The following is a 12,041-nucleotide window of genomic DNA, read 5'->3' on the forward strand; positions in this document are numbered from 1 at the left end:
TGGATTTTCACAATAATACCCCTCCCGCGTTTCACATTAATTGAACGTTTAAATTGAAAATAAAACTAGAGATAAGGAAGAGAAAAATTAAAATGGGAACAATAACCAACGCCATATTTTATTTTATATTTTGCTACTTTATTGTCCATGCAGGAAACCTTTGACCGTCACATTTTTTTTCTTTCGAGCGATACAGTGCTTTTACTTTGAAACACAAACGACATACATACCGGAGGTGTCGTTGCTGCTTATGGTGACTTCTATCATATTTCTTTCACATTTCTTCACTAGCACATAAAATTGAATTCAAAGTTCCGGTGGCGTACAGCTGGTTGCAGCCGCCCCCTGCTGTCGCCTCATTGTCCAGCAGAAAGACTTCTGTATGTATCAGGATTAATGTCAGAAAAAAGGGAAGCAGAAAGACCTTCCTGTCCTGATAAAGTGCTATCAAGATATTGATTATGTTCCCCTTATATGCGAAATACTTTCTCCACAGATTTTCTGCCTTTGTTTACAGATGGCAGTAAAATTGACACGAAATGCGAGGAGGAAGATAAGCGGGAGTGAGAGCCAACAGGAAGCTCATAAAATGGGATGTATGTTTATCAAATGGCTGCTATGACTCAGTTTCTCTACTTTCATCACAATGTGCAGAAGCTTTAAAGGCCATATGGCAGATACATAATAGAAGGATACTCTATGCAGATGGTCCACTATGTGTTGACCAGTAGTCTAAGAGCCTAATCCCAGAATCCCATTACTTTTATCCTTCAACAGTTCCTCATAATCAGGTTACCAGTTACAGTTGGAATAAATCAAGTGTGTACTGTAAGAAACGACCAGTAAGTAACAAGCCACTCAAAAACATGCAAATAATATTTAAGTGTTTATTGTGTTCCATTTGATGCAACTACAGCTTAGCAATTGTGATCCTGTTAAAAACTGACTGCATACTCGAGTCTTACATGGATACAATTTGTTCAGCGACCACTGCTGGAACCCCGGCAGCTCACGACACGGTCCAAAACACGAAAACTGGATATCGACCGAAGAGAGGATGAGTAGCAACCAGTCTGTCCACAGTGACGTCAAAAGTGCAACGACGGGAAAGGATGCTTTGCTGAAGCAGGTTTTGTCGATAAATTTCTTGAGTAGCTCAGAATCAGTGGCAAGAATCCTGTAATAATATATCTAGCTGGTATAAAAAATAAATGCTATTCTATACAAGCAGTAGAGGGAGATATACACAGCACATACTGTACAAACACACGTCTTCCAGGGTAAAACAGGATGTTACACATTGAAATGATTTTACAGAAGAAAGCACTTACGTGTCCTTTGCGCAGAGAGAATAAACTAAGGTGAAAGGTGTAATTTAGAGTGATGGGCAGATTTTCTGCTTACAACAAAAACCATTAAAACTACAGAAAAAGGGATCTGTGCCACATATACACTTAAAAAAAAACAAGGATAATTCAAGAAATACACGTTTCACTGCAGCAATAAAAAAGTACATCAAAAATGCCTTTTACATACAAATGATGCCATTGATATACATACGTTATGAGTGAAAGAAGTCATTTTGGAAGGAGGGGAGTTTGTCCTCTGACAAACAGGAGTTAATGACTAAAGTGAGCCCGATTTTCTTAAAAAAGGAGAAAATTGCAAGTTTAGAAGCACTAGTACCAGCTTGAAGTCAGTTATACAGCGAAGTTTGCAGAAGATTTTTGATTTTAGCAAGCACCAAGTTTTACCGTTTAATTAAATGATGTTTTTTGGTCCATGATTCCTTGTATCACAAATTTAAATAGGCTTAGTTTTGCATTAAGATCATGAAACTGGTACAAAAAACACTCAAACTCTGAAGGATTTGAAAATGTCCCATTATGCTAAAGAAAGCAGTTCATATAAGATTACATGGTATGATTAACTGAGTGTGGCGACTTGGTTTACCTGCAAATGATTTCTCTGTGAAGTTCTAATGCGCTGGTAATACAAAATATATATTCTCTATGTACATGAGGACAGTGCATTTTAACCAGCTCTGTTTGGACTCAGTGACGTCATGCATGAACTTAGCGTGCCATGACTTTTAACCTGATAGTAAAAGGTTTCTCTTAAATCCCGGAGACTTCTGACTTAAGAGATCGGTCTATACAAAAACACACTCACAGACACACAAGCTCGCTCGCATCAAGTGTGCCCACGCAGCCGATACACAAACGTAACCCCTTATGATACATAAAAATCCCCCAAAAATATAATTCCGACTCTTTTTTCCTTGGAAAATCGGTAAGTAAAACGTTTTGTTCTCGCCTGCGTTTCTTCAGGAGGCGGCACATGGAGCTGCTATCAGAGCTCAGCTGGAGCTCATCGTGTCAGTGCAGAGGTGCCCCTAAATGCTCCTCAGGTGGGGATGGCTGTCCTGCACCTTCTCCCGCCTTCACCGTCACGGAGAGGGAGGGGCAAAACTCGGATAAAATGAGGGTCGATTATATTTGGGCCAACTGTTTCCTGCTCTGACGACAATCTCGGAGGTCAGAGGTTGAGAATGGGGACGTCAAACAGGTCACACAGACCTTCTGTCTCGTCCAGGTTGTATATGTAGTCGTGGTCACTGGGTGGAGGTGACAGGCGAAGGAGAGGAGAGAACACTGGGGGTGAAAGAGAGAAATACATGAGACCTATTATAGAGAACTGAGATCAGGCACCTTACAGCGTGGTATAAATTAGAAATACACAAGCAAATCATTTTTTCCAAAAATCCTTCACTGCAATTTCCTTCTTCTCCAACAGCTCGACATTCAATTCCAAACAGAACGCAGATATTTGTAGAGTCATCTCAGCAGTTGAGCTCTACTGGTTCTCGAGGGATAAATGATGCTTTCGTCCAAATGAGCCCAAACACGTTCGGGCTAAGATTTTCCTGCACAAACGCTCCACTTTGGAATCTTTCTGGGAATATCTGAGAAATACAAATATCCCAGCTCGTCTGTAAGCAAACATACCTTCTGATGACATCAAGTCCTCCAGCAGGTCACCACTCATGATCTCTGTCAGAGGAACAATAAAATCAAGAGACATTTTTAAAGCACCAAGTCTGCAGGAGAATGAAGACAAGTGGCCTGCATCAGCAGAAACGTTCCTAAGGAAACGTCAACTTCTGCAAGAAGCCAGAACGTCAGGATCTGGTAAATATTTCCAATGCACTCGTTCAATGTACAGCAACCAATAATGTAGCTACGTAAGCTCAGGAGAAGTTTACCTTTTGTTGGGTCAAACATTTCAGAGAAGTCCAGCACTACAGAGAAAAGACAAAAACAACCAAAAAAATAAATAATAATAATAATAAAACAGTGTCGCAGGCAACTGTAACCAAACCTTTATTAGAACAGGGGTAACACTCACACTCAGATGGACCTGACTTCATTGGTTCGAATCCTGCAGAGGCAGAAGACGACGCGGGACCGTCCAGAGAGGCGGACGACTGCAGCTGCTGAGTAACTGCAGCGGGCGTTTCGGTTGTTGGGCTGAGCGCTGTGGTGGCTGTCACCTCTGAGATAAAGGCAAGAATCACACAACAAAAACATAGTTTGACATAATGTTGGACAAAATGTGAACCACGATAGGAAACTGTGTGGGTGTTGAGAGGAAACGTTCCAGGCGCCATTTGTTACAACCAATTTTCCCCGTGTGGGACAATTAAACGATTACTCGATTCTCCTTACCCGTTGCTGTCTGGATGGCCGATGTGATAGGAGCTGTTTTTGTGGGAGGAGCAACAGCTGTTTTAGGGACCTGCAGAGGAAACAAACAAAGGTGGTCCAGTACTCTAGTATAAGATCACTGTTCTTATTATTGGCACTTCAGACTCACTAAACAAAGAGAAAATGGACCTGTGTGGTGGCAGTGGGCAACTGGGAGGTAGGTGTTGGAGCTGGGAGGTTCTGTAGGACGTCATCTGGAGGAGGAACGGGCAAAACAACGGGAGAGGCACTGGAGGGGTCTTTATTGACCAATAAAACTTCAATGGGACCAGATGTACTTTTAAGACGGATCTGGTATTTTCGCTGTCCGTTGAGAACCTGCACACACGCACAGTCGGAGACGTGAGCGAAACAACAACCGGACCCGAGAGAGGAAAATCCACCACAGACGTCACTTACAGATTCTGGTATGGGCACCTCTAGCTGTGTGCCTATTGGAGCACGGATGGCGAGGAGAGTGTCACCTGTGGAAGGAGGTGGCGAGTGAGAACAGTTGCTTTGAGTGAAAGAGCGAAATGCCTGCAAATCCAAGCGTGCGAAACAATTACCTTTAAATGCTCCACAGAGATCTTCGTGCTTTACATAGGCCATAGTATGAATGCGTTAAGTGCAGCAGCAACCACATCTGGCACACAAACTCAAGTGTTCTCAACAGCACACCTTTGTACACAAACACTAACAATGACTGACAGACATTTAATGAGTATTTGAAAGAGTTCAAGTTTAAGCTTGAAAGAAGAAACCTTTACATCTGTAACTAAACTGCATATTTATTAGACGCCCTCAGAAAGTCCCCGAACACCTTGTGACATCATTAGGAGAATTTCCTCAGACATTAAAAGTCACGGAAGAAATGCTTCACCTGTAGTTCATACTCTCTGAAGACCTTTGAACACTAATATAGAGGGTTATGGTTGTCTTTCATTATGCTGCAGCTCACTGTGCAATGCAGACACGAGTCCGACTGTAGTCCAACCTACCAGTCAAAGGTTTGGACACGCCTGTTCAGTTCATGGTTTTTCTTTATTTTTACTACATTTTATATAAATACTGAAGACATCAAATATATGAAGCAAGACTTATGGAATTATGTAGCAAAGGAAAAGCTGATAAATAACTCTAAATGTGTCTTATATTTTAGATTCCTGTAAGCAGCCGCCCTTTGCTTTGTTGACAGCGCTGCAAACACTCGGCCTTCTCTCAACGAGCTTCATGATGTCGTCACCTGAGATGGTTTCACTCCACAGGTGTGCCTGTCAGCAATCATTTGTGGAATTTGTTGCCTTGTTAATGGGGTTGGGACCATCAGGTGTGTTGTGCACAGCTGACAGCCCTATTTGACAACTGTTAGGATTCATATTATGACAAGACCCAATCAGCTAAGTAAAGAGAAACAACAGCCCATCATTACTTTAAGAACTGAAGGTCAGTCAGTCCAGGAAACACTAAAACTCTGAATGTGTCCCCCAAAACCATCAAGACTACGATCAAACTGTCTGACATGAGGACGCCCAGGAAAGGAAGACCAAGACTCACATCTGCTGCTGAGGATACGTTCATCCGAGTCACCAGCCTCAGAAATCATTAACAGCAGCTCAGATTAGAGCCCCGATAGATGCCGCACAGAGCTCCAGTAGCAGACACATCTCTACATGTTCAGAGCAGACTGTGGGAATCAGGCCTTTATGGTCAAATAGCTGCTGAGAAACCACGACTGAGGAAAAGCAACAAGCGGAAGAGATTTGTTTGGTCTGAGAAACAAGGAGTGGACGTTAGACCATCTGTGGTTTGGTCTGATGAGTCCAAATTTGAGATCTTTGGTTCCACCTGCCGTGTTTTTGTGCAAAGGTGAAGCATGGAGGAGGTGTGATGGTGTGGGGGGGGGGGCTTTGCTGGTGACACTCTTGGGGATTTATTCAAAACTGAAGGCACGCTGAGCCAGCACGGCTACCACAGCATCCTGCAGCAACATGCCATCCCATCATTTATGTTTAACAGAGCAATGACCCCAAACACACCTGCAGGCTGTGTCTGGGCTATTTGACTAAGAAGGAGAGAGATGCAGTGATGTGTCAGATGGCCTGGCCTCCACAGTCACCTGAACCCAGTGGAGATGGTTTGGGATGAGATGGAGCGCAGAGTGAAGGCAAAGGGCCAACAAGTGCTCAGCATCTCTGTGAACTCCTTCAAGACTGTTGGAAACCATTTCAGGTGACGACCTGATGAAGCTCATGGAGAGAAGGCCAAGAGTGAGCAAAGCAGGAATCAAAGCAAAGGGCTGTTAGGAAGGATCTGAAATATAAAACATGTTCTGAGTTAGTTCACACTTCTTTCCTTTACTACTTAATTCCAAGGTGTTCATTCATAGTTTTGATGCTTTCAGTCAGAATCTACAATGTAAATAAAAATAAAGAAAAACCATTAATGATAAGCTGTGCCCAAACTTTTGACTGGCAGTGTATGCCAATACCCACAGCTGAATCACGTCAGATCTTTGGCATTGCTCAGAGTAACATTTATGAACCTGCAGCATTATAAAGAACAACAAAATAAACTATCACAGCTATGCAGATGACACACAAATATATATCACAATGTCACCAGGAGACCAAGGTCCTGTACAGGCTCTTGGTAAATGCATTGAGGAAATTAATGACTGGTTGTGCCACAATTTTCTCCAGCTAAACAAAAACAAAACTGAGGTAATAGTCTTTGGCGCCAAAGAAAAACGATTACAGGTCACCAGAGAACTTCAATCTATACATCTAAAAACCACAAACCAGGCGAGAAATTTGGGTGTAGTGATGGATGCAGACCTAAACTTAGAAAAACACATTAAGACAATAACAAAGTCAGCTTACTATCACCTCAAGAATATATCAAGGATAAAAGATCTGATGTCTCAACAGGACCTGGAAAAACTAGTCCATGCATTCATCTTTAGTAGGCTTGATTACGCATCTTTACAGGTCTACCTAAAAAATCAGTCAGACAACTACAGCTCATTCAGAACTCTGCTGCTCGAGTCCTCACTAAGACCAAAAAAGTGGACCACATCAGTCCAGCTCTGAGGTCCTTACACTGGCTGCCTGTCCGTCAGAGGATAGACTTTAAAGTTCTGATGCTGGTCTATAAAGCTCTGAATGGTTTAGGACCAAAATACATCAGTGACCTCCTGACCCAGTATGAACCTTCCAGATCCCTCAGGTCATCTGGATCCGGTCTTTTATCAGTTCCCAGAGTCAGAACCAGACACGGAGAAGCTGCATTCAGCTTTTATGCTCCTTATATCTGGAACAAACTCCCAGAAAGCCTCAGATCAGCTGAAACACTCAGTTTATTTAAATCCAGGTTGAAGACTCACCTGTTCTCAGCTGCATTTGAATAAAGCACCAAATCCACACTTTAAGCTTAAATTTCAAAACTTACATTTAACTACTGATTTTATCGACTGTTTTTTTTAATCAATTTTAAATCATGCTTTTTTTTGTTTTTGTTTTCAATGTCTCTGTAAAGCGCTTTGAATCACCTTGTTGCTGAATTGTGCTCTATAAATAAACCTGCCTTGCAGTACCCACTAGTTTATAACTCTCACACAGGTATGCACTAGATCTGACACTGCTCTAATTAAATACTAGAAAACACAAAATGTACAGCTGCTGTTATTGTGTGTGTGTGTGTGTGTGTGTATATATATATATATATATATATATATATATATTTATATATTTCTTCATACATTCTTATATAGTTCTATACTGTGTATTGTGTATTTTGTTGTACAGTTATTTTATTTTTTAACTTTAATTTTTATATTTTATTCCTTCCTAGTTAAATTTACCCTTTTTAATTTTCATATTTATTTCCTATCTTCTTCATAGCCTTTTCATTTTTTCCTTTAGGTCACGAGCAGTCGTCCAAGCATTTCACTACATATCGTACTGTGTATGACTGTGTACGTGACAAATAAAATTTGAATGTACAATCTAACAAGCAGCTTCAATAAAGCCATCGTGTTAAAGCATCCCTGACCACAGGACAGACCACTTCCAGCTAAAACCCACAGACTGTGCAGTGAAGGATATGGGCTGTTGTTGGAGTCATCTGTCACGTTCTTGATGCTTTGCTGGACCCAGACTCTCTGCTGGTCCAGCTCGTGTTCCCGAAGGGCCAGGTCATCGAGCTCCGCCTTCAGATCAATCAGCTTATCGGCTATCTCTCTGGTGTTGCACCCTGGACCAACACCCCTAAAACACAACGGTAATAGCACGTTTCTGTACAGAGAGGAGATAAAGACGCCTTCATGCACACACAAAACTCTTGGCCACTGATCATCTGTTTTTTATTAGAGCCTGGACTCTCAGAGTCACATTAATTTGCCCGAACCTGAAAGATTTGAAAATTTCAGAAAGTTTACTTATGCGTAATTAAAGCTTTGATATTCTTTTCTCTCCTGAGTAAACTGAAATGTTAATGTATATTATTATAATATATTATTATAATATATCCTAGAAGTTGCAGCTACGGTAGACGGGGTCTTTCTATTTTTCATGCGGTGTTATTGTAACTCAGGTGGCATTTATAGTGCATATGGTCTGTGGTCAGTCCTACAGCCCTCATGATTTATGCAAACTGAAAGTCTGAATGTGCACTTTTCAGTTCATTAGTCATTTCTGTCCCGTTACCACGAAGCTAACGCCATGAGAGCATCTTCCATGAAACGCAAACATGCAAAGAATAACACCAACAGGCACCACAGTCCTCAGGTTCTCACCTACTGCCCGCCTCTCTCTGCATCTGTAGCACATGCCTCTTGTGCAGAGTGGAAGGTTTGGGAGTGATGCAAGTTCTTGCAAAACATTTATGGTTTCAAATAGCTTGTACCATCATTACCTAAGCACATCATCCTTCTGTCATGAAAGCCCTGTCAATCACTTGAAGAACAAAATGAAATGTGGACTTACTTCCATTGAATACTATTTTTGGACTTCTTCTCTATCAGCCCAATACCTTCCAGCACGTTAGTGATGTCATAGATACGCCGTTTCTGACGCACAGCCAAGGTGTCTGCCGCCTGAAAGACAAGAAAAATTCATTTAAAACACAGACGACAGCACTTATGTAGCTAACGCATAGACAGGGACTGTGGTATCTAGGCCAACAGGTGCCCTGCAACAAAAAACTTTTAAAGTCACACCAAAAATGGTGGCATAATTTTAACTTCCTTCCTTTCTAGCCCAAATCATCTGATGTACAACATGCTAACATTAACCATATGGCAAGTGCTGATACTGTAAGCCCACGCGTTATCGTCAGGGCCTGTGGCTAAAGTGGACTCATGGAAGTTCCTTAATGACAGCTCTATTTGAAAATTCACGTAACATAAATTCATATACATTCCCAACATAAAATGCTTCACCCTGCAGCACGCAAATGGCCTTTCAATTATTTTATTTATTTATTTTCAGCCTAAAAATCAGGGGAGAAAATTGTTTTTTGGCACCAAACTAATTTCTGTCAGTTTTTTCGTAATGGCTCCATATCTCAATAACAGGATCCCTGGAAAAATGAAAAAAAGTCCTTTGTTGTGTGAAAGTTACAGAGTATAACTACACAACTACAGAATGAATCAGTAAATTTGTTTCATTATCATAGCATTTTTGCACTACCTCCAAGCACTTTGCTCTCCATTGTGTGCCTTTCTATTGTTTTATTTATAGACTGTATACATCTCTTCTGTTTGCCATTTATTCCTGATGTCTTTACTAACCTATACATAATTTTGTTGTAAATGTACAATGACAATAAAAGGGCTATTTTATTCCATTCTATTCTAATAAACTGCTGAAAATTAAAGTTGAGGAGACAGGGAGGGGAAAAAGAGGGTTGGCACTTTATCAGCATTGCACAGTGCAGCTGCGAGTGTCAAAAGCTATGAAGCCAATCTATCTGCTAAGACCCAGCAGCCACTGTGATACAGTCCAAGTAATGCTTGGCTGGTCAGGCTGCCTTCTGGTTCACTGGTTTAAGAAAACATGAATGGCAGTTTGTGAAAGGCTTCTATTTATAACACGAGCTGAGAAGTTTGGTAAAGTCTGGTTTTCACTTTAAAAACACGTTTTAAACTTTACGACTTTGAAGCCAAATAGTATAAATAGTACAATATTAGACTTTTCAGACTGTAGTTCTATTTATAAGTGTAGAAGAGCACAATTATCAAGTACCCAGTTACTTATGGTTAATCTAAAAGCAGCTCATTGTGTAATATCAGAAGCGCTTATAACAAGGACGGTGACTGAATGCACTGTCCTTTAGGACACATGCTCTCCGAGTAGCTGCGGGGAAACTAACACAGTGAATGCATGTCGTTAAGTGACAAAGACGTTATCAATCAGAGAAAATTTGTTCATGTGTGAAGATGCAGCAGGGTCGAGTCAAAAGAAAGCGACAAAAGCTGACCCACTTTTTAAACTTTGAATCTGCAGGGGGCAGAGTCTGAAAAGTTGACCGGTGTTCTCAAAGTTCACTTGTTGTCTTTGCTCAGTTCTCTAGCTAAAAACTTGAAAACAACATTTAAGTTGCGTTTGAAAGTAACCCGGGTGTATTGAAACTGCAGTGCCACGAAAGAAAACCGTTCGAATTAGCCTGTCATACAGCTAGGCTAGGCTAACAAGCTAGCGAAAGTGTAACGACAGCGGGCAGGCTCCAAATGACATGTGCTAGCTAACAACAAAGACCCCGGGTTGCATGCTCACAGCTTTTAGGTCCAGCACCCCGTCCTTCGCCTCCTGTAGTAAAGTCACAAACTTGGTCGTGAGCAGCCCCAGGCTCTTTTCGTGCCTGCTCGGGGTCTGCGGCTGCAGCGAGTCCCCCACAGCTACCAGGTCGCCTCTGTTACTGGCCGACTCCAGCTCCATCATCACTCGGGACCAGCTCCGTACTTCCCCCTGCCTCCCCGACCAAAACCAGCCAGCGAGCCCAGGAAAGCACGCCCAGTCAGATAAGCAGAAGGCCGGGATAGCGCGACGGCTTTCAAATGTGCTGGTGTAACCCGCGTTTCTCCAATTTATTGCCCCAAATCAAGCCGAACAGGCTGAACACGGTAATTCAATGAGCGAACAGTCGGCGGAGAGCCGTTGGCCACGCGAGGTATGACGGGACGGTTCAATCATTCAAGGGAGTGTCTGCGAAAACTCCATCGTCAAAGATTGTGGAATAAAGCGACAGCGCCAAGACTTGTACAGTCATTACATTGTTTCTAGTGCGCCGTTCTATTGTTCGCAATTAAAGGTTAATTTGCAAATTCTTTTCGCTGTTATTTTCGTTTATAGCAACAACACTGAGTTTTTCCGGATTAATGTAGTAGTGCTAGTTTCAGACGCACCCTTACTGACTCAAACTTGAAGAAAACACACGCACGCGTCAAAGCACGTACACGCCTACGCTAGCTTGCGTGCGCGCGGGCAATTACTTTCTAGGATAGTAGAGTATAGAGTATTTAGAATTATTTAGAATTAAGAAGTCCTTTAAAACTACACACACACAAATATCTTCATATACGTTATATAAACAAATAGTATAAGTTGCCCCACAGACTGCACGACATATTTTTAGTCTGTATATTAAATGTACAATCTTGTGTTTTTTATATATTAAACGCGCTTGTACACGTATCAGTGATTCATATTCTAGTATTTATCATTTGACTCTTCATGGCACCTGACCAAATTCAAATGTTTATCTGCGAAAAAAGATCATGCGGTTGAAAACATTAGGGAAAGGCGTGGTGTACTTCTCCTTTTTTGTCGGCATGCTAGTTTTGTACACTGCAGATTGTTCATTTGAATGTTTTGGTTTACCACCAACTTAGACAAGCATCTTACACAAAGTCCAAGCTGACGTTTATAGTCGTGTGAAAATTTTTTTAATCCCTTCCTGATTTCTTAGTAGTAAATTCAACAAAATCAGTGTTTGAATGATTAATATTTTATTAAGGAGTAAAAAAAAAAGCTATCCACGTCCCTCTGTATATAAAATAAAATAAAATAAATAAAAAATCATTCTCTAATTCCCTTGGCTAATGAGAGTCATTATCTACAAATGGAGAAAACTTGGAATAGTGGTGAAATGCAGGCCCTAGTTAAGATCGGTGACCACCCGTTGCTGATCAAAAGTAAAACAAGAGTCATCTCACCACATTTGGAGAAAAAAAGACTGATGAGACAAAAGTTGAACTTTTTGGAAGGTTTGGATCATAAAAGAGATCATCATACC

At 41.3% G+C, this 12,041-nt stretch overlaps 1 protein-coding gene across 2 annotated transcripts; it reads right to left on the bottom strand.

The window, feature by feature from the left end:
• Positions 1-867: 867 nt before the first annotated feature.
• Positions 868-10,948, bottom strand: e2f4 (E2F transcription factor 4). 2 transcript variants are annotated; one of them, XM_085461166.1, is made up of 11 exons: positions 10,523-10,948; positions 8,732-8,841; positions 7,853-8,041; positions 4,316-4,359; positions 4,167-4,231; positions 3,897-4,085; positions 3,729-3,798; positions 3,409-3,555; positions 3,266-3,301; positions 3,009-3,053; positions 868-2,654 (listed from the first exon to the last, which is right to left on the bottom strand). In XM_085461166.1, exons 1-11 carry the CDS (start codon positions 10,685-10,687, stop codon positions 2,539-2,541), a joined length of 1,176 nt encoding a protein of 391 aa, XP_085317292.1. In that variant the 5' UTR covers positions 10,688-10,948; the 3' UTR covers positions 868-2,538. The 2 variants fall into 2 exon arrangements, with proteins under 2 accessions (XP_085317292.1, XP_085317294.1); XM_085461168.1 differs by having other exon boundaries at positions 7,853-8,014; positions 10,523-10,946.
• Positions 10,949-12,041: the final 1,093 nt, after the last annotated feature.

The sequence above is a fragment of the Copadichromis virginalis genome, linkage group LG7 (genome assembly GCF_057382275.1).
Source record: "Copadichromis virginalis isolate Kocher_CV1m ecotype Utaka linkage group LG7, C_Virginalis_male_GT1.1, whole genome shotgun sequence".
Lineage (NCBI taxonomy): Eukaryota > Metazoa > Chordata > Actinopteri > Cichliformes > Cichlidae > Copadichromis > Copadichromis virginalis.

Excerpts from the sequence above, each read along its gene's own strand:
- e2f4 (XM_085461166.1), bottom strand. The coding sequence starts at position 10,687 with ATGATGGAGCTGGAGTCGGCCAGTAACAGAGGCGACCTGGTAGCTGTG. Across the intron at positions 8,042-8,731 it reads AAAAATAGTATTCAATGGAA|AAACGTGCTATTACCGTTGT; the intron begins GTAAGTCCACAT and ends CTCTCTGTACAG. Across the intron at positions 4,232-4,315 it reads TCTCTGTGGAGCATTTAAAG|GTGACACTCTCCTCGCCATC; the intron begins GTAATTGTTTCG and ends CTCCTTCCACAG.